Raw genomic sequence first — 23,022 nt, 5'->3', positions numbered from 1 at the left:
AAGCAGAAAGAACCTAAGAATAACAAAAATAGAAACTAGATACTCTCTAAGTGTTGAGATCAATCATGGCCCTAATAAGAAATAGGAGAATGTATTCCCTCCCTTTTTTTTGGTAGAAATGGGAGACATGGAGGTGAAACACAGAATATATATCTACATATATATTTATATACATATAAAATCAGACTTGAATGATGTATTGACTAATATTGATAAGTTTCTTTTTTTATTCTTTGTTATAAGATATGGATAGTCTGTTGGGTGAGGAAGAGGAGAGGAATATATTTTGAAATGGTCATATAAAAACAAAAGTTAGGTATAAGAAAATTTCTTAAGAGTTGCAGAAGGAGGGGGCGGCTAGGTGGTGCAATGGATAGAGCACTGGCACTGGAGTCAGGAGTACCTGAGTTCAAATCATGCCTCAGACACTTAACAATTACCTAGGTGTGTGGCCTTGGGCAAGCCACTTAATCTCATTTGCCTAGCAAAAAACCTAAAAATTAAAAATAATTAAAAAAAAGAGTTGCAGAAGGCAAAAGATTCATTGCCCTATAGCCAACCTAGAAAAAAACCTCCAAAGTGGTTAGGCTGATTCTTCTGAAAATAGACATATATTGTTACCAGATCAATATTCAAACTTTTTTTGGCTTTGCAGAATCTTCCAGAGTTTCTGTTCTACAAACTATAGTCTTAAAGAGCCCAGTGTCACCTCTGTATCAGTGAGGCCTCAGAAAGGGCTTTAAAGGGGTGATAAACTAATATCCTGATAAAGTGCAATTTAACAGGGCATCTTCATTTTTTCAGATATCTCACTGTGGTACATTAGCGTTTTCATTTTGCCATTTTATTGTTTCACATTTGACTCCTTTTATTATACTGCTAATTTGAATTTATGACTAGAAGATTGGGTTGTTTAGTGAACAATTCCTTAATGTGGAACTAATATGATAATTGAAACTGCTTCTGGATGCAAGAGGCTAAGCAAACAATAACATTTGATACAGGAGAGCCCTGTAACTAAGAAAGAAAAGCAATCCTAAATTGCTCATCCAACCAGTTACTTATCTACTCTAGTCTTTATGTGGGTTAAAGGGAAAGAGTCCTGGATTAGATAGCTGCTATTATTTATGGATTAAAGCTGAAAACTGGTGATAGGGGAGGCTCTGTGGAAGTGTTGCTCCTCCAGTTTCCCTTTTCTATTGTAGCTTCAGAATAGCAGGTAAAGAGAGAGTGCATTCCCAGGCATGGAAGATAATCTATTCAAAGGGATAAAGATGGAAACTGGAATGGTGTATCTGATAAATAGTAAGAATATAATTTTGACTGAACCAGAGCTTATGAAGGTAAGGATATGACTAGATAGGTAGAGTAGAATCAAGTTGTCTAGGGCTTTAAAAGTCAAACGGAAACAGAAAACTTAAGGTGCAAAGAGGCAGATAAGCAGAAGATTTTCAGGTGTATTGTTTTATGTGGATTATTTCATGAACTATTTTATAAGTAGTCATACCTCATGGCAGCAATGGCACCAGAACTGTGTCCTATGATGATTGTCTTCTCATCACAGTGGAATTCAGACTCCATAAAAGGCAACCAAATGCTTTCTCGAGCTGTAACTGATTTTAAATACATAGATGAAACTTAAGACTACTTAATAGTGATAATTACAATCTGTTAAGATCATGCTACCCTTTTTTAGCAGGGTTAGTACAGAGTTTCATGAACTCTTAAAATTGCATAATAATTTCCAAAAACGAGGATTTATATATTATATACAAATCAGGACATGGGAACAGAGCCAAAGGATTTATTGGTGCTACACAGATTGACAAGTGTGTTCTGGCAGGTGGTTTTATTTTACTGTGTTCTCATAAGAAACCAACAGCCACAGATCAAGGAAATACACTGTTCAAAAATTCTCATAAAACTTGCAAAACATACAGCAACATAGTATATAAATAACACTTTTAAGTACCTTCTCAAACATATTCTTTCACAAGTATCCCTTCTTTTATTTCTCTGTGATTTCCAGAAAGGAATTTCTCTATTGTGAAAGTTTAGAATGAAAAATCAGGTTCAAGAAAAAGTGGAAAGTTGAATTTTGTCTCACAGCTCAGTGATAATTGTCTTCAAAGAAACTCAAAACTCATCTCTCTTGGAAACATCTGTTCCTAACAAATTATTATTATATTTTTGCATCTCATATCATTCCTGTACCTACTGTAAAAAAATGAGAACAGATAAAGTAAGGTAAAGGGTTTTTTGTAAAGTTAAAAACTTACTTGGATCAGGCATGTTTTGAGACAAACACTGGAAATCAGGTATCTACAAGAGAAAGATATCATAGGAAACAGCTATGTTAATTAATGCTAAATAGTTTCCATAATATATGATTTCTGATATTATTGTTATCAGTTAGTGCCTAAAATGTAACAAGTATTGGCTAGGTGCAGGGATGAGATACATAAGCTATGGTAGGAATAATATTCATCAAAGTCCCTGACATGTACATAGGCTGCTATTTTCCCCTAAAAGGCAATGAAATCATCCTTTAGATTTAAATGGTCCAGGACACTAAGGCTCAAACTGTAGAAGTAGCTTCTTGGTTGCCTGATTACAAAGGTCTAGTAGTTGTGGGATCCTGAGGTTTGAAATGCTTCCAGCCACTACAACACCATAGCAAGTGTGGAGGCAGGGAATCTGTGGCCAGTGGAATCAATTCTTTTTCCTTATTCACTAAATAAGTCTTAGATCTGGACCAGAATACACACATACACACACACACACACACACACACACACACACACACACACACACACATTGAATCATAGAATTAGAAGCTACATTGAATCCCTCTAATCCAATTTGTATCTGAAAAATGATTCCCTCTAAATAAACCTGACAGCTGGCCATCCAACTTCTAGGATGACCTTAAAGACCTCCAATTAGGAGAGTTCCATGATGTCTCAAGGCAAGCCTTTCCATATTTGAATCGTTCTAATTGCTTGAAGGTGCTACCCAGCAATTTCCACTTATTGCTTCTAGTTCTGCCTTCTGGAACCTGAGAATGGGTCCAGTGCCATATGATGGCCTTTTAAATTACTTGGAAGACAGCTTTCTTGTTTTCTCTCAGTTTTCTCTTCTCCAGTCTAAACTGCCCCAGTTCTTCCAATTGATCTTCATGCGGCATGAATTCAAGGCCCTTCACCCTGTTTGCCCTGCTGTGTTTACTCTCCAGCTTACTCATACACATGAATGGAAAACTCCAAATTAAATGGATATCTGCTCTGGGGTAAGTAAAATATAGTGAATTGGACTATACTTCTGATGTAGAAAGTTGACAGTCTCTCCAAGGAAGATAAGCCAGCCTTCTGAGTAGCCCAAGATCTGCATTTTTTTCATTTATTTATTTTTAGGGAAAGATTCTTTATTTGACGTAAACTACTAGGAAAAATAAATAGAAGTAGAATGCAATTAGTTTAGATTGACTCATTCTACCAAAATTAATTCCAATCTAATATGAAATATGCAATATAAAATGAAGAGATACAAAATTTTTAAATTTTAAAGAAGTGAAAAATAATATCTTTTATAGTTAAACACAGTTTTTTAAAAAATATATAATCAGTGAGTTTTGAATCAAAGCTTTTTTATTGGATGGGGTCTTAGAAATCACCAATCTAGCACTTTTATTTGGCAGACAAGAACAGTGAAGGTCCAAGAGGTCCCAAGTACAACAAACCAGAAAATAGCAGAGCCAGAATTTGATCCCATTGTCTCCTAGCTCATCATAATGACAAATTCCTGGTTTTCCATTATTAATATGGCCAACACTCCCTACTTTCAAAGTTCCATAAGTACTTTCAGGAGTTAGTTGCATAACCATAGGGGTGGAAAGTAAGGAAGAAGACTTAACTAGATAAGAATTCATATGAAAAGGACATTGGTAGAATGGGAGTTTCGGGAGTTTCTATGAAGCCAGGAGTTTGATAATTTTTATCTTGAACTGTTAACCAAGCTCTGTATTTTTTTTTAAAAACTACATTTACTATTTCTTTTTAATATTTATTAAAAAAATTTTTTAAGTGCCAAGTTCTCTACCTCCCACACACCCCACCATTGAAAAGGCAAGAAATGTGTTGTTAATTATACATTTTAAATGCAAAACATTTCCGTATTAGCTCTGTTACAAAAAAAAGACAAGAAAAATAAAAAAAAATCATGCTTCAGTTTGCACTCATGTTCCATCAGTTTTCTCTCTGGAGGTAGATAATATATTTAATCATTTTATCCAGAGTTCCTTAGAAATGTCTTGGATCCTAGCATTGATCAGAATAGCCAAATGACTTCCTGTTCTTTATTTTTGTTGGTGCCTCAGTCCTCACTTTGAAGTCATGTCTGAAATTGTATTAAAAACTCTATAGGCTTTGAGCCGGTAATGCAATTAAATACCTAAGAACACTGTGCTTAGGGTTAGGGTTAGGAAGACCAATAAGATAGCACCTGCTCTAATAGCACTGCTACTTGGTAGGTGGATACAATGCATACACAAATAGTTATATTGGAAAAATCAATGAGGACAGGTTCATCAGAGAAATATTAGCAAAGTACAGGGTGTCCCAAGCTTTAATAGCTTAAAACTACCCTAAGATTTTGGGAGGACCCTGCACTATTTAGGCAAGAAAACTTCACAGTTTATTAAAACTTCAGGCAGCCTGGAGGAGATAAGTACTTCAAACTCTTACTTACTTTCTTCCCTTACTGGGGAAGAAAGGCTGGGGCTGAGGAAATGGGAGAGATTCAAGGAGAAAGTAAAAAAAGGCTGAGGAAAGAGGCAAAGGGGAGTTTGTGTCTGGCCTATTTACTACCAGCTCTCAATGGACTAGATGGACCTGGGTAAAAGAGCAGTTCTTTCCTTAGCACAAGATAATGGGAACAGTCAACAAACATTTACGAAGCCTTTATTATGGGGCAGGGGCCAAAAGGTAAAAGTGGTCCTGACCTCGAGGAGCTCAAGAACTAATGGGGAGGGGGAGGGATGGAGGAGACAAGATGCTAAATAAATGAATGAATGAATGACTAAATAAATAAATAAATAAAGATAATTGCATAATGTAAACAGCAAGTATTCTTTGAAAGAAGGTTCTAGCATCACAAGAGAACTGGAAAAGACTTCCTGCAGAAGTGGGATTTGACCAATCTTCAAGTCCTGATTCCTCACCATTTACTCAAAAAGTTGATCTTAGGCAGGTCACTCACCTCTCTAAGGCTCAGTTTCCTTCTCTGTGACATGGCAGTAATTTTTTTTTACTCTCTGCCTCATAGGATCCCTTTAAAAAAATGAAGCAAGAACTCTATAAATGTGAATCATTATGATGATTATTTGAATTTTGATGTATAGTTTTCAGCAAAGTTTTGGGATCAGAAATGTTTCTGAAAAAAAGTATTATCATTCAGTGCTTCTCTCTTTCTAAAAATAAACATGTAAATGGGACATGCAGGGAGAAAATAAGGGGAGCAGAAGAGAAATCTGAGAAGACAGGTAATTGCTTTCCTGTGACCGGTCCACAACCCTCCTGGGACTGAGCTAGGAAGGAGTAAAAACTCCATGGTTAATTCTTAGAGAAAAAGACAAACATTTCCTAGAGTCTTACCTTCTCCAGTCTCTTTTTTACCCATCCATACCAACCATGGGTCACCACATCACCTCCTCCATTCCCAGGAACAATCACAGCCTTGCTAGGAGAAACCATCATCCCAACTGGAAATGTCTGTCCCCAGCACACTTCTATTTCTCCACTGAGGGAGGCTGTACCTATGACGAGAGGGAGGAAGCAGAAGGCATCCTGGGACTTGTAGTCCTTTCAGCAGTAGGTCCTAGAAATAGTAGCACTTTAGCTAAAGACTTCAATTCAGAGTACAATCATGGAAGCATATTTTTCCCTTTTTTTTACAACATGACTAATATGGAAAGTGTTTTCTATGACTTCATACATATAACAGGTATATTGTTTACTTTTTCAATGGGGGGTCGAGGAATAGTGGAGAGAATTTAAAAATAATGTTAAATAAAAATAAAGCCAAGGATATTAATATGTAATTTGAAACTAAAAAAAAGCTACTGACACCACATTTTCCTTCTAGTGACAAGAGAAGAACCTGTCACAAAGAATGGAGTCAATTAGCTAGGCTGCAACTAACATGTGATAGCTCTAGATGTGTCTAGGCTTCCTTCCAGCTCTGGGAATCCTATGATCACTTATCAATACTTTGATAAGTCACCCATAGTCTCTAAGTCTCAGATCTCCATCTGTAAAATGACAATAATAAAACTTGTCCTACTTCCTTCAGAGGGCTATTTGAAGACAATCTATATAAAGCACTGTGCTAACTTTATTTCAGGAATATTGACCAGACTACTAATATTTTTGTGATTTTGTTGTGTGGGAACACCCTCCATTTGGCAGGAAGCAATATAACTATAACTTAGAGTCGTAGAGAGTTGTTGAGGCTCAACAACTTCTTATGGTCTCACAATTAGCTAGTGGCAGCAGGATAAGTTTTGAAGCCATGGGACTACAGTCCTAATGTTCTAATCAATCTACAGCATTGCCTTTTTGCAAATTTTGTAAGTTTGTTACATGACTATTGTTATTGGTATGATTACATCCAGTATTCTGCTGACATTAAACCAAATTTCTATTTTCCTTGAAATAAAAGAACAAGAATTGGTCTTGTGATTTCACTAAAATAGGGAATTCCCGGTTGAGGGGACTTCCTCCATCAGTAAAAGTCATTCCCTTCTAGAATTGCCTGGTACAGATAAGCTAAGTGACTTGCTCAGGGTCAAGAAATCAGATTGTGTCAGAACTAGGACTTAGTCCTGCTTCTTGGTGGCACAACATTAAATCATAATTACCTCTCATTCTCACATAACTTGCATTTTTCCTCTTGCTATAGGCTTCTTAGTCAATTCTGCTAAAACACTTGTTTTGAAACTGCTCATTTGTTCCAATTTGATTGATGCATTAGGGAACAATGGGAGCATAATGCAATTTGGACTACTTGTTCTTGATTTCATCTCACAAAGACAAGAGGAGAGAGAACCACACTCATCCACATTTGGTGTAACAACCATCCACCTAATTTCAGATAATTCTCCTTCTACCACTTCACAATAACTTATAAACTACAACCCATCTGACTCCCACATTCACAAGCAAACTTCTGTACTTTTGTTAAGGTAAAATGCCATCTTTATTGTATATCTTTTGTTGCAGTAGGAAGGCTGAACACTGAACCCAGGAATTCCTCCCCACTACACACCCCACCTTTAACCTTGACTGAAGCCCTGGCCTCTAGTCCTGGGGTTCCCACTGCCCTCAAGAATGGCTAGTACTACCCTAACAGCAACAAAGCAGTGATGATCAACATTAATGGACTTGCTCATACCAACAGGGCAACAATCAGGCACAATTTTGGGGTATCTGTGATGGAGAACACCATCTGTATCCTGAGAAAGAATTGTGGAGTTTGAGCAAAGACAAAAAAGACTAATACCTTTTTTTTAAAAAAATGTTATCTTGTTATGTAATTCTGCTATATCTCATACTTTATGTTTCTTTCTTAAGGAGATGATTTCTCTCTCTCATCACATTCAACTTAGATCAGTGCATACCATGGAAACAATGTAAAGACTAACAGACTGTCTCCTGTGGGGGGTGGGGGGGGAGGGAAACAAGATTGGGGGGGATTGTAAAATTCAAAATAAATAAAATCTTTCCAAAAAAAGAATTTGGACTCATAATTTTTAAAAATAAATGTTAATTTTTTCATGGGAAAAAAAGAATGGCTAGTACCATTATATTATAGCTCAACTTAAGAGTTGGCTGAAAAGTATCCTTGAGGATCTTGCCACTTTATGATTGTAATTATATATTTCTTAATCATTTAACCTGTATAAAACTATACTAACATTTTTATCAGGTTCCTATCTTTTTAATGTGTTACCAAAGACGTTTTTGAGTATTGTCCCCCATGCATATATTATAGCAGAACAGATTGTAATAATTTTTCTTTTTGATCCTAAAGCAGCAGTTAGCATAACAATAAATTAAACATCTCCTTGCTTTTATTATTCATTTCTTTATGCTTCATATTTACCAGAAGCATAACCATTACTAATTGAAGTCTGGAAAATGTCTGTATGACAAACAGATAATATTCAAGCTAATATCCATTTTATGGACTATTCATCTTTTGCACTTCCATCTCCCTCACCTTCCCCACCCCCCCATCCTATCAGTTACTAAACCTGCTTCTTTCTACCTCTTTTGATATCTCTCAAATTTGACCCTTCTTTCTGTTTTTATTCCAACCAATTCAGGCCCTTGTTACATTTGTTTGGACTATTATAATGGTGGCCCAACTAGTTTTGTGGCCTCCAATCTTTTCTTTCACTCCCTTATCCCTCATCCCACTAATAGCTTTCTTCCAATTGTATAGATATGAGTTTATTACTCCTCTACCCCAAAACAGGCAGTGGATAAAGGCTTCAAAGTTCTCCAGGAAGAGTAAAGTCAGAATCACTTCTGCCATCCTGTTGGAGCCATAGTAGGGGACAGAGGAAGCTCCTAGTAGGTGATTGGTCAAGGAGACAAAGGAGCCATAAAGATGCCCATAGTGCCCATCCTGGGCAACTCTCAAGGAGGCCTGAAAACAATGCTGCCTCCCGTGTTTGATGACTACACCTGACGATAATGGAAACTGAGATGAGGAAAAGACAAGCCAACATCCTTCAGGAGGCCTGAAGATGGTGATATCTTGAAAATCTAGTTGGGCCTTTCGGGTCCGCCACAGAGGGCAGAACGCTGCAGAGGGCAGAGTAAATTCCAGGGGGGTGGTTGTGCAAGATGAAAGAGATGAAGATGGAGATAACTACAAGGTCAGCACCTCTGTTAGGAGAAGGAGACAGAAGCCTAGGATTATGGCAGAGTGACTTGATCCTAGCTCTGTGTCATAGAGCAGGATGAGGGAAGAGTCAGAGAAAGGGACCAGAAATCAGCCATCCCTTCCATTACTGTGATGGACCAGAGGTAGCATTACCCAAACTTCAGAGGAAAGAAGACAAAGCATTGCCACCCCATCCAAGAGAGCAAGGATAGGTAAAACATGGTACTGACAACACCTAACCCAGAAGCTTGGGCTGAAGACATGAGTAAAGAGAAGAAAACTCCTAATACTAGGAAGAAATACTTTGAGTAAGAATAGTCTCAAGAGTTAAACCCTAAAGAAAGGAGTAACTCCACAATAAGTACAAATAGATAAAAAAAAGTCTTGATGTCAAGGTCTTTGACAGGAGATAGAAGAAAAGAAGCAAGAGATTAATAAAATAAAATTGTGAAGGTCAGAACTAAATTTGATACTCATAGGCTCATAGATAAAGAGCTAGGAAGAACCCTCAACAACTATGTAGTTTGATCTCATCATATTACAGAGGAGGAAACAGAAACCCAGGGTATTTATTTAACTGGCTTAAAATCACAAAAGTATTAAATATCAGAGGCAGGGTTTGAACCTAAATCTTTTCCCTCAACTGTATTACACTGCTTCCCATACCCCAGATTTTGTCTAACAAAGGCAGAACAGAATGATCTCTCAAGTTTCTATTCATGGAAGCTAGAAGAGAGATTAATGCAACCTAAGATTGATTTTTCTAGGTTGCCATATCAATTATAGATTCATGTGAAATCTATATGGGACTTTAGGGTAGCTAGGGGCACAGTGGATAGAGCACTGGCCTTGGAGACAGGAGGACAGGAGTTTGAATCCAACCTCAGACATTTGACTGTTACAAGCTGTGTGACCTTGGGCAAGTCACTTAGCCATGAAAATGCCTCATCTCCAGGACTGTCTCCAGTCATCCTGATCCATATCTGGCCACTGAGCAGATAGCTCTGGAGGAGAAAATGAGGCTGGAATTGTGAGGCACCCTCTCACTCAAATCCAATTCATGTGCTTGTCATGGTATCACCTCCCTGATGTCATGGTTTTCTTTGAAAAATGAAGGACAAACATATAGAATATTAAAATCCTTTTAAGTTAATTTTTAATTTAGAAATTAAGTGATTTGAACAGGGTCACACATTCTATTACTGATCCTCTCAATAATAGAAATAAGATTACTATACTATGACTTGTTCTTGATGATACCATTATAATGAAACCAAGACAAATTAGTCTAGTTCTCACCTTACCTTTTCTAGATTATCATATATGACTTGTCATATATCATATATTATCATATGTAGGCTCTCCTAACTGTGTGACTCAGTATTTATTTTCATCTTGCACCTGCCCTCTTCTTTGTCTTTTTGCATACCACCCCCTGTGTTTGATATGATCTTCTGCCATACAATCAGTCTTTCCTATTATAATCTGTCCCTTCTTTTGTGAAAGCATATATTTTTTTAAAAACCCTTCCTTTTTACTTCAACTGAAAATATTAAAAAATGTTAAGAGAAAAGTATTTCTCCATTCAAAACTTTTTCCAGATTTTTCTCTTTAGGAAACTATTTAAGAGGTCACGAACAGCTAGAGAAGATCATTAAGGGTCTTTCTCATATTTGCAAGATATGAACTATCAGGGAGGTAAGCCTTATATTATCCCAAAAAAATACTTGAGGGGAACAGTCAAGGATAAAGTTGAGGATTGATTAAGTGACTTGAGAACTTGGATGGGAAAAAAAATTAAATCTATTTTCACTAGTCTCTCTTAAAATTTAGCATTTCCTTCAATTATGAATGCAGGTAATAAGTCACACTAAAATTAACAGTACTTGTGACTTTTCATATCTCAGTATAATTGTTGCATGCTATATTTAAATATTGTTTACTCTTATCACTATTTCAAAATTAATGTTGTTAATTGGACCTACCACTAGACTGCAGCAGATTCCAGTATCTGTTTGGAATTGAAGCTGAGATAGAGCAGCTTCTTAGATTTAAAACCAGAAGGGACCTTTGAGGATGGGGAACCCCTCTCCCTCATTTTGCAAATGAGGAATCTGGAGTAGAGAGAGCTGTAAGTGGGTTGCCCTGTGCTGCTCAGCTCTAAGTGGCCAAGGCAGATCTAGTCCCTTACCAAGTCCACTGACCTATTTATCCACCATCTCATGCTTCTTCTAAGCATAAATTACTGAAATAGCTTTCCCGAGAAAGCTTTGAAGCCTCAATGGAGAGAAGACTGGTCCTGGAGTCAGAATAGTCCAAATTTTAAAAAAGCCAGACACTAATTGTGTGACCTTGAGTGAGTCATTTAATCTCTCTCAATCTCAGTTTCCTCACTGTGAAATAAGGATAATAGAAACAGCTGTAAGTTCAAATGAGGTAATATTTGAACAGTGTCTGGTACATAATAGGTGCTTTAAAAATGCTTTCTTCTAAGAAAATGCAGCTTTTTCACAAAGAAACCTAATATGAATCATGAATTTGAGCTTTTTTTGAAGCTAACAGTGTAAATAAACTTTATTTGACCTGAAAGTATGTCTGTATTTATAAGAATAAAAAATAGCAAGGAACAGAACACGGATATTCTATTTGACACAATTCTCATAAGGATTGTTATACAATTCTCATCAGAAAAGAAGGTTCGGGCTTTTTCCTTTTGGCTCATAATTTATAGTTCTGAGAGGTCCCAATTAGAGAAGTCATTTATGACTGGCAACTCAGATTTTTCAGTGAAAGCAAGCCTCAGAATCTGAGACCTTTCCAAGAAAGACACCTTTAAATAGTATTTATTTAAGAAGCTGCCAGGTGAATTACTTGGGCTGAATTGTTTGCTTTATGATTATAAGTTCTAGGAACAATGAACAATGAAGTCACTTCTAACCCAGATCTGAGGCTTGAAAAAGGATTTATATTTCTCACACATCCGTTTAAGAGAATTTAGTCTTAGTAAAGACAGCTGGTACTTCAAAAAGCAACAACAATCTAAGCCTTCCTGATTCCTCCTTCCCCCTGAAAATTAGCTTGTATTTTGTATCAATTTTGCATATGATTACCCTTAAACACTATTTCCCCTGAAAGAACATATCATCATGGACTTTTCTGAAGGAGAAAATAGAGCAACTAAGTTAAACTTCACCTATTCAAATTTGTTTGTCAAAAGCACATAGAGACATAATACACTTATGATTTTAGTCCGTATGCTTTTATTTTGCTATTTTTCTAATGAGTTACAAAAATATTTTATGAGCATTTGAAAAAAATCAGTTTTTTATTTTGTGAGTTTATTTTGTGAGTTGATTCAAAATAGTCAATTCATTTGAAAAATACAAAAATAAGTCTGAAAAGCCAATCCTTGATTTGTATATATTTTCCCCCACTATTGCTTTAATGCCTCCTTCCTGATAGAGACAGCAGTAATTACAGATAGACTAATAGTTTGGAGGTCAGAAAGACCTTCAAATTTTCCCTTTGACACTTAGCTGAGTGTCTCCTGACAAATGAAAGCGAGGTAGTTTTTTATGCCAAAGGCAGCTGTCTTATTACAAAGTCAAAGCTGTGTTTTGTTAAGGGGTCCCTTGAAGTTGTCTTTTTGTGTGTTCGTATTGTTCAGAAACACAGGACTCAGAGTTTATAGGATGTCCTGGATGTGTCAAGGATTAAGCTCTCCCTGAGCTGGCCTAAATTGTTGTTGTACCCCAACCAAGACTCCCTGTGCATCCTTGGGAGGTAAGAGCCAGTCTGTATCAGGTTAGGATAATGCTTGGTAGCTGGGGTACTTTGCAGATGAGCAGACCTTCCTGTCTTCGTAGCAGTTCCCAAGGGAAAAGAATTGAGACTTTTACCATCATTCAGTCCTCCCTACCACCACCACATTTGAACAAAATGTGTCTGCCTACTTTCTAAGTGTCTAATTTGTCTCAAACCTACATTAAGATTATTTTGAATGTAGGAATGGCCTTGTTGATACAACAGTGAGGAAGTAGTGTCAATATTAAGGATCATTTAGTGATGGTTCAACTAACAAAATATCTTGGGAATAAAGTTCCTTTTTTGACAAAATTGACTTCAGTATAAAGGAAGCTGAGAAAGTTCTTGTGTCTTTTGTCAGTGACTAAAAAGTCGCTTAGACTTTTGGGACTCCCTTTATTGACACAATTTGTTATTGATCCCTCTGTGCCTAAATTGCACTGGAGCTAGTCTTCGTGGGCTGCTATGGCTAAAAAATTAATTACCAAAGGCAACATCATGATGATCTTTGGTAAACCAACATTGAAAGGCTTTATAAATATTAGGACTGGTCATATACTCAGATTTGGTCCTTATAACCTTTGGTACCTGAAGGTCACCTCCATGAATTTATACACTATTTCTTTGGTTTGTTAATTCAAATGTACTCTATAGAATTAGAGGTAATAATAAAGATAGAAATGAAATAGATCCTTCCTTTGATGATATGTTCTTTCAGGGGAAATAGTGTTTAAGGGTAATCATATACAAAATTGATACAAAATACAAGCTAATTTTCAGGGGGAAGGAGGAATCAGGAAGGCTTAGATTGTGTTGCTTTTTGAAGGAAATTAGGAATTCTAAGAGGCGGGGGGGGGGGGGGTAGTATATTCCAGTTAGTAACAGCCTGTACAAAGGCACGTGGATGGGAGACTGAATATAATGTGTAAGAAATAGCCATAAGCCCAGTTTGACTGAATTGAAGAGTGTGTGCATGATAGTAATGTAAGAAACCTGGAAAGGTAAGGTGGAACCAGGTTGTGAAGGATTCTAAATGCCAAACAAGAATTTGTATTTGAACCTAAAGGAGACAGGGAGCTATTGGAGCTTCTTGAGTAGGGAAATGACATGGCTTGGCTTTTTAGGAAGATATCTATTACAATCTTTTACAATCTTTACTGATAGTAAAGTGCTTATATAAACCTATAGAAATAGCTATCATGTTGACAATTAAATGGGACAATGAATTGAAGAAATGAAAGACAAGTCAGACCAATTAGGAACTTATTTTATTTCATATTTTATTCCCCCCATTTACATGCTATAACAATTTTTAAACTTTTTTTTTAAAGTTTTGAATTTCAGATTCTATCCCTCCCTTCCTCCTTCCCCACACTTCTGCCTGAGATGGTAAATAATCTAATATAGTTTATACATGTACAATCATATAAGACATTTTCATATTAATAATTTTATATAAGAAGACTCACATTAAAAAAGAATGAAAATGAAAAATAGTATGCTACTATCTATAGTCAGATAGTTTTGATTTTTCCTCTGGACACAGTATACTTCAGGAGTCATTTGGGATTGTCTTAGAACAGGGCTGTCCAAAATACAGCCCTGCAGTGTGATGTCGTGGGGCCTGGCCTGCCTGTGGGTTTTAATTTTCACTAGGGGAAAAAAATAAAATAATTTGAACAGATTGTGGACTAGATTTTTTTAATCCCACCACAAATAAATAATCTCATTGATGTTAATTTCCTTTGGTGTTTTTAAGTAGGATTACAAAGGAACATATCTCATGGAATTTTCAATCAATCTGTGGGATACATTTCATCTGTATGACACAGACTAATCAGTATGTACCTACCTGTATACTGTGGTGGTATCACTTTGCTGTTTTGTGTTTGCTTTCATATTTCATGCCTTTGCCTGTCATATTGATGATGCATGTTCCCCCACTTTATAAGAAGTTAAAAGTACTACAACTTTTTGGAGAGCTTACTTTTAAACCTAAGGTAAGACTACAAATTAACTACTATATTAATGTACTGTAATTTTTATTCTGGGTGCAGCCCTTAAATAATTATTTTATTTTAATGCAGCCCTAAGATAACTTAAGGTTGGACAGTCTGATCATTGTATTGCTGAGATTAGCTAAGTCATTCACAATTCTTCATTGCATTATTGCTGTTTTTATATATTATATTCTCCTGGTTTTGCTCACTTTGAATCAGTTCATGTAAGTCTTTCCAGGTTGTTAGGAGGTTATTTCAAAGGTGATAAGGGTCTGAACCAGGGTATTAACCCAGGTTACTTAGTTGGTCTCAAGAAGAAAGCAGATCCTGGATATGGAGGTAGCAGTAACAAGACAAGAAAACCACATTTTGATGTGGTGGGGGTGAAGCATTTATTAAGTAAGCACTTCCTATGTGCAAAGTGCTGGGAATACACATTGAACTTGAAGATAGGAGCTCACATTTAATAGGGAGCAGTACCTCTGGCGGATTTTGGCTGTTGGTTAAGGTAGAAAGCTACCATAGCCCTTAGGATACAGTAGCAAAGCAGAAGGTAATATAATACTGCTTCTTTAATAATATGATAAAATCAGATTGATATGATATGATTTTGATATTGATATGATAAAAATCATATCAGTTTCCTGTGTTGAACTTTTGACAGCGCCATGATGACAAGAAGCTTCTTTTCTGGGTCTTCAGTAGCTGTGGATGCTCTAGGACTAGTTCGTTCCCAGGCTGCAGCTCCATAAGCTAGGATGAAACTTGGGGGGCACTGGATGGGAGGATTGCTAAGGCTCTTGGGTTTTGGTTCCTGCTCTGTCCTTCCCCAGGCTGCAGTGGAACTTAGTTTTTATAGTTCTCAGGCTGGGACTCATCCCCTGAATGGTTCTTTTAAACACTGAGCTTCCCTGCTGACTTTTTTCCTCCTTGATAAGGCTCATCTTGGCTCTGATGTTTGGCAGGGGGAGTAAGAGGGTGGAAGTGTTGGAGGATCACACGACACGTATGACAAATACACAGCAGGTTCCACAACAGGTTTCCTTCCTCTCAAGCCTTTGTTTTTTTCTCCCCTTTCTTTTTTCTAAACCAAGATTTTGCCCTTAGCGAAAGGAATAAAGAGTTGGGTTTGGGTGAAGGAGACCTGAGTTCAGATCCAAATGGTCATTTCTATCTGGACATTGTCTACATGGACATCATCCATGGGGTTTTCTTGGCAGATATACAGGAGTGGTTTGCCATTCCTTCCCCTATTTACAGATGAGGAACAGAGAGAGGCCAGTAGGGGTTAAGAGACTTGCCCAGGCTAGATTTGAATTCAGATTTTTATGATTCCAAGCCTGCTAGTCTATCCACTGTCTTCATAAACAAGATATGGAAAGGATAAACTGGAGACAACAGAGCAAAAAGCCCTGGAATTCAGTTTCTAGGAGAAGCTTCTTTTTCCTTAGGCGGTTTTGGGGGTTGACTTGAAGCAAGGAATCTTGAGGCAGAGGTGGAGGAGGGCATTCCGGATTTAGGGGACAAGCACAGAATCTGAGAGATGGAGTTTTTGTCCCATTTTCCTAATCTGTGAAATGAGAATTTTGGCCTGCAACAGCGGGTCAGCAAGACCATTTTGGGGGCGTGTGGGGGGGAAATATATTTTCCAATTACTGCTGGGACTTTTCCTTTAAAAATAATTTTACTTTTTAACCACTTGTTCGACTTTTTTTTTAAATCACCTTAGAAACAGATGATGAGAATCCATCTGTCTCCTATTAAACCAGACATCCAGAGATTTGCAGAAATATGTGAAACATTGCCACTCATTTTTTTTTGTCTTGGAAAATACGTCATAAAAATGCCACTCATCCTATTTAATTTTAATTTAATGTTTAAATTTAATGTTTATTCAACTGAGATCAATGTAAAGCATGGAACCAACGCTAACAATGCCTTCTGTGGGGGTGGAGGGAGGGAAGCAAGAATGGGGGGGAAATAAATAAATAAAAAGTAAATAAAATAAAAAGTAAATAAAATCTTTCCTTAAAAAAAATTGTTTAAATGAATTTAAATTGATGATGCGTAACGAGGGTGGAGTTGTGGGAGTTTTCGGTAACTCGTGTACCCTCGGGGCGCCTGGGGCGGCCCCCCGCCCCCGCTTCCTCGGCGCCCGCCCCGCCCAGCTCCGGGTGTCTGACGTCATCAATCCGGTTCGCTCGGTCTCTAGGTGACGGCAGTTTCGGTCGGGAGAACTCGGGGGCGGAGCCTCGGGCGGAGGAAGGAAGCGCTTGCCCTGACCTAACGTGGCGGCCCCGGCTTCGCCCGGCCGCCTTGCTCTTCCCTCCTGGGAAAGGGGGCGGCGCTGCCCTCTGATTGGTCGGCAGCAGGGCGACGTGGCGCCGACGCGCGCCGGCCGAGCCGTCCAACCCGCTTCCAGCTGAGCTGGACTTGGCGCCGGGCCGGGGCGGCCGCCGGTAGCTTCCGTGTCGGCGCGTTCGGGGCCTGGCCGAGGTGAGCCGGCTGGCCGCGGAGCTCCGGGGCCGGCCAGGAGCGAGGGAGGCGGCGGTGAGAAGCGGGCCTGGGCCCGGGGCCCGGGCTGGGGGAGGACGGAGGGCAGCCCGGCCCGGCTCGTGGCCCCGGAGGCGGCGCTTTCCCCGCTCGCCCGGGTTGGAGAGCTGGCCGGGCCGCCCGGAGGACCACCCCCCGGGGCCTTGGCGGAGCTGCCCGGGACCCCCGGGATGGGCCGGTCTGAGGAGCGAGGCAGCGGGGGGGCCGGGCCGGGCGCAGAGAACCGGCCTTTCCCGCCAAGGCGTCGTGCGACCCCGCGATTTCGTTCCGACTCCAAAGTTCGCCTTTTTGGCGTTTCAGCCGCGCGTGGAAAGGGTTCTAGATCCGGGCTGGGTTCCAGAGCGGCCCCTTAACCCCGCCCGCCCTGGGTGGTCCCGCAGCTTCGTGCGCGGCTAAGGGGGGCTTCAGCGGAGTCGCTTGAGGAGACCTCACGCTCTTAAATCAGTTATCCCAGGATCGCTACATCCTCGTGGGAGAACAAAACTAATCTCTTCCCCCTCCGTCATCAGCCTGGCTGTGGGATAGTCTTACCGCTTGTCTTGCCTCTTTTGCCTGGAGATGCAATTTGGAGTGTCCTCACAGAGTGGAAGTGAGGAGCAGCAGCTTAGGCGGGGGAACACACTTTTTACTCAAGAAATATCAGTCCTGGAATAGTTATTCCAGGTCGTAGATTTGAGGTAGAAGGGGCCTTAGAGACCTCCTTTAACTTATCTATTAAATGAGGCCTTGGATTACTTGCCAGAAGTCATCATATGTGTGTGTGTGTGTGTGTGTATGCATGTGTGTATGTATATGTGAGAGATTTGAATTAGGTCCCCCCAACTTCCTAACCAGGAATCTTTCCCATTATTCATCTGCCGCTTCCTCTTATTTCACTTCCTATAGTTTCAGAATGACACTTGCCAACAGGAGCTACTTTCCGGCCTCTTGTTTCTCAGAGGCATCTTTCATTGCATGAAAATGTCATTAGAGACCATTTTACCAACTCTAACTTGATGCAATATTTCTTTTCTCCAGAAAGCTTATCCATTTTGTTCTTAGTAGTCAAATTCTGCGTTGTCTTAGATTTTTGCCTTAGTGGTTATGAAGAAAAGGTTTGAGCTTAGTGGGATTGTGGTTTATCCGGGTTTAGAAGATTTGGACCAGATACTTTAACATGACAAATTGAGTTTCGTATGAACATGATTCACAGTAAGAGAATACTAAGTTAAACAGCATAGAAGAAAACTTAAACTTTGGGAGTGGTGTTTGGCCAAAAACTACCTTGGCTTAAGTATTAAGAACTGAATAGAAGATTCTGTGTACATTTCTTCACAATTAGCAGCATAGAGGAAATGGAACAAGGAAGCATAGCTCACAAAAGAACACAGTTTTCACAACCTGATTGAACTCAATATTGCAGTGGCTGAGAGGGGATACTCCTGCTGACAGCAGATTTATATAGTTCTGGCTGACATTACTTACAAATCAGGTACTGATCCCAGGTCCTTCTGCTGCTTCACTCAAATATCTTAAGGGAACTTTTCTTTGGCCAGACAAGTAGCAGAGCTTAAAAGAATATAAGAAATACTGAGTTTTCAAGTCTAAATTATACACATCAGTCCTACAGATTATACCTCCTATAATCCATTTTTTATGGTCTGTGTCATAACCCTTGAAGCTGCATGGTATAATTAGCTGGAGTGGATTCCATAGAACTAGCATTAGAATTAAAGAAGACAATACACATAAAGCACTTTGCAAATCTTAAAGCCCTATTTAATCATCAACTATTTAAGTTATGTATTTTCTAAATAGGGTCCTCTTTATATTTTATGAAAAAAGGGAAGGAATTCCTATATTTGACAAATATTGTAATTTTTCAGCCTTCCCCACATTTTGGGGGGGACACTTGATAACAGCTGACAAGTTTATCTATTCAGGCTGACAAGAGCTATCTTTCCTTTTCCATTAGTTATAATATTTTTGTTTAGGGAGTTTTCACATTGATTTCTATAACATGTGATCAATAACAAAATAGTGTTTGCATATTTGGATTTTATAGCTCAGGTCTTTCCATATACTGGTAATATCTTTGTGCTCCTGGCTAGGGTCTTGGTGAAAGGTACCATCCTAGTCCTGAATCAGAATATGGTGACCACTGGGGAAATGATCATTGAGAGTTTACATCTGACTGTTAAATGTCAATTTAGATTAGTTTACTACTGATGATATATTTACATTAAAATTTTAATATCATTCCTTTTCAGATCATGGCAACATATCTGGAGTTTATTCAGCAAAATGAGGAACAAGATGGTGTTCGTTTCAGTTGGAATGTGTGGCCCTCTAGCCGCCTCGAGGCCACAAGAATGGTTGTCCCTCTGGCATGTCTACTTACTCCCTTAAAAGAACGTCCAGATTTACCTCCAGTACAATATGAACCTGTACTTTGTAGCAGGCCAACTTGTAAAGCAGTTCTTAATCCACTTTGGTATGAATTTAAAAAAATATTAAAATGACTATTAGAATAAAAGATGCTTAGTACTTTTGTGGTACAGACTAAATTTGAAAGAGACTGTTTCGAATAATAGAATTTATAAGAACTTAGACAGTCAGCAAATAATGATTAGCATTTATTATGGATATGGCACTGGGTAAATAAAGAAAGAAAGGTGAAAGCATTGTCTCTGCTTTCAAGGAACTCACATTTTAATGGAGGAGTTCTGAAAATATCTATATACACATTCACAAAATATAGTGTACATGGAATGTAGTTTTAGCTGGAAAGAACTAGCAGGAGGGAAAGAAAAATCTGCAGAAGTTGAGTTTTGAGTTGAACTTTGAAGGCAGTTTGAAATTGGGAGTTGAGGATGGAAAATATTGCAGGTTGAGTGGGGTGGGTTGGCGTGGGCAGCCAGTACAAATGCAGAATTGGGAGAGAAAGTGTTTACATATGACAAACAGCAAGGAGGCCATTTTTCATTTAAAAACTCATTACTCAAATAATTTTTGTAACCCTAGGAGTTTTGAGAAGTATAGTACCACATTAGATAGGTTTCTTGAAGCTCTTGTATTTGAGTTGAACGTGAGCTGAATAGATCTTTACCTTATCCATAGATATGGACAAGTTTAAATTAAGACAAGTTTAAACAAGGACAAGTTTAAATTTAGATAAACTGATATATCTGATTAGGAAATCCTGTGCAAAATTTGCAAAACTTAAAAATTCATTTCAGTAAATTATGAGTATAAATGTCTTTAATGTGATGCATCTTAAATTTCATCCTTAAAATTAGTAACTATATATTAAAATGTTTTATTTTCTCTCTTCACAGCCAGGTTGATTATCGAGCTAAGCTTTGGGCCTGTAATTTTTGTTTTCAAAGAAATCAAGTAGGTGAATTATGTGTAAAATGAAGTAACTAAAAAGATGATTTTTTTACATATATCCTTATTTATGACACTGGGAATCTTACTTGATAGAATAATAGAAACCTTACCCAACACCCGTTTCAGAGCTCACTCTCCCAACTCACATTGCCATTGTATGGTATGTCTCCAGAAGGCTTTGCTCTGTTACTACTTTCAAGATTTTAGAATGACACTGTAGGTATCCATCCTCTTAGAACAAGGGTGGGGAGCTTCTAACCCACTGGTTGTATTAGTCTGATATTGCCAAGGCAACCATAGGCAGGGTTCAAAATTCAATAAATCTAGGAACGTTTTAGGAGTGAATTAATTAAATGTTTGGCTCCATATAACCTGTGAATGATGTTATAAATATCCAAAATCCTCGACAGAAAAAAGTTTTACTTCCCCTATCTTCCTCTTCTATAAACAATCTAGGAGGGTCAAGAAAGGGCACAAAATTAAAGTATATAGGGTTAGTGAGGCACACATGGCCAGAGCAGTTCACAGTTCCAGGACTGAGGTACCTGATGCACTTTGTCTTTCCAAAGAAAAGAATATATATACATCGTAAATGATCACCCTGAAATATGTACTACTTGTAATCAAAGATTGTTTAAAAAAAACTTATAAATTGAATATGCAATTGAGTAATAATTTACTAAGCTTAATGCTAGCAAGAATGTAGAAAATAATTTTTTTTAAAGAAAGATTTTATTTGAGTTTTACTATTTCCCCCTAGTCTTGCTTCCCTCCCCCCATCCCCTGCAGAAGGCAGTCTGTTAATCTTTACATTGTTTCCATGATATATACATTGTTTCTATGATATATACATTGTTTCCATGATATACATTGATCTATGTGATGAGAGAGAAATCAAAATATGGTAACATATTTGAAGAGGAAATCTGGAAATGTATAAAAAAACCCAGAATTTTATAGTCTGTAAACCTGGGGAGTTTAGTGGCAGAATGAGTTAACATTGGTATATTAATGTAATATAATACAATTAAGAAGTGAACAAACAAAAGAGGGAAATAATTTTGGAAGGTTTTGAAATAATAGAACAGGAACTAGAAGTTCAGTATTTTCACTGGCAATATTTTATCAGTGAAAAAATATAAAAGTATAAAAACGAGTGGAGATTACAAATCAGCTTTAATTTGTTTTAGATATTTATCATTTGAAATTTTTTTAGTATCAACACTGGCAATATTTTATCAGTGAAAAAATATAAAAGTATAAAAACGAGTGGAGATTACAAGTCAGCTTTAATTTGTTTTAGATATTTATCATTTGAAATTTTTTTAGTATCAACAGCTTAAGTGTATGTACAAATAAAAGGTCTTAATGTTTAAAGTTTAGTTCATTGTAGCTACTTAATAGCTTTATAATTTAATTTTTTTTTTTTTCTAAATTGTTTTAAAATGATTTTCTTTACTTTCTTTCCTAGTTCCCTCCAGCTTATGCGGGCATATCTGAGGTGAATCAACCTGCAGAATTGATGCCTCAGTTTTCTACAATTGAGTACATAGTGCAGGTAATTTGATAGTATAAATTTTAACAGTGTTTTGCATATTCTCTTTATATATATATATTTTATATATATATATTCTGTGTTTTGTTTTTCCTATTACTCAGAACTACAGAACAAAGTAGTGTTAATGGGTTTTATTGACAGCTATTGTACTATTAATTTTTGGGGGGGCAAGGTAATGGGGTTAAGTGACTTGCCCAAGGTCACACAGCTAGATAATTATTAAGTGTCTGAGGATGTGTTTAAACTCATGTCCTCCTGACTCCAGGGCCAGTGCTCTATTGTGCCGCCTAGCTTCCCATCATGTACTGTACATTTTTTAAGTCTTAAGATAGTAGTGTCTGCAATTTGTTGATCCCTGCTTTAGGTCATAGAATAAGTATAGTTCCCAAATGGACTGAAATCTCTATGTGTTCTTTAAGTTCTAACTGTGATATTTAACCTGGTAAACATGCAGTTTATATAGCTATCTTCCCCCTCAGGAATAAATAATGACAGTATTCCATTATTTTATAAGTTGGTAGTCTCCTTTGAATTTTTAAAATGCAAAATAAATTAACTTTGAATCTAACTTTTTTATAAAGTTTGTTACTAAACTTAATGATTTTAAATTGTAAGGTTTATGTAGTAAAGCTTAGACTTTTTAGATCGACTGATGATGACAAACATTTCTAGTTAATGAATGCATGTTTAAGGAATGTGAGGCACACATGTTTAATATTTAAAAGAAGAAACCTAGAACTCAAAAAGAAAGCTGTGAAGTGTTTCCTGACGTCCAAGTTTCCAAGA

The 23,022-nt window shown here is 37.7% G+C and overlaps 2 protein-coding genes across 5 annotated transcripts in view; one reads left to right on the top strand and one right to left on the bottom strand.

The window, feature by feature from the left end:
- RBBP9 (RB binding protein 9, serine hydrolase) overlaps positions 1-5,806 on the bottom strand; it is a 29,214-nt gene extending 23,408 nt beyond the window's left edge. For both annotated transcript variants that reach the window (XM_074209372.1, XM_074209373.1), the window contains exons 1-3: positions 5,652-5,806; positions 2,280-2,322; positions 1,508-1,613 (exon numbers count right to left, since the gene is read on the bottom strand). In XM_074209372.1, the coding sequence (XP_074065473.1) occupies positions 1,508-1,613; positions 2,280-2,322; positions 5,652-5,753 (251 nt within the window). In that variant the 5' untranslated portion in view covers positions 5,754-5,806. The remainder of the gene's footprint in view (positions 1-1,507; positions 1,614-2,279; positions 2,323-5,651) is intronic.
- An 11,340-nt stretch (positions 5,807-17,146) lies between these two features.
- Positions 17,147-23,022, top strand: part of SEC23B (SEC23 homolog B, COPII coat complex component) — a 37,156-nt gene continuing 31,280 nt past the window's right edge. Inside the window, exons 1-4 of one of the 3 annotated variants that reach the window (XM_074209370.1) lie at positions 17,147-17,249; positions 19,556-19,779; positions 20,624-20,681; positions 22,150-22,236. In XM_074209370.1, coding sequence (XP_074065471.1) covers positions 19,559-19,779; positions 20,624-20,681; positions 22,150-22,236 — 366 coding nt within the window. In that variant the 5' untranslated portion in view covers positions 17,147-17,249; positions 19,556-19,558. Of the gene's footprint in view, positions 17,304-17,675; positions 17,896-19,555; positions 19,780-20,623; positions 20,682-22,149; positions 22,237-23,022 lie in introns of those variants that run through there. The other 2 variants (XM_074209369.1, XM_074209371.1) reach the window with 2 other exon arrangements.

The sequence above is a fragment of the Macrotis lagotis genome, chromosome 1 (genome assembly GCF_037893015.1).
Source record: "Macrotis lagotis isolate mMagLag1 chromosome 1, bilby.v1.9.chrom.fasta, whole genome shotgun sequence".
NCBI lineage: Eukaryota > Metazoa > Chordata > Mammalia > Peramelemorphia > Peramelidae > Macrotis > Macrotis lagotis.
The sequence above is the reverse complement of the archived record's forward strand: the minus strand, read 5'-3'. Positions and strand labels throughout refer to the sequence as shown.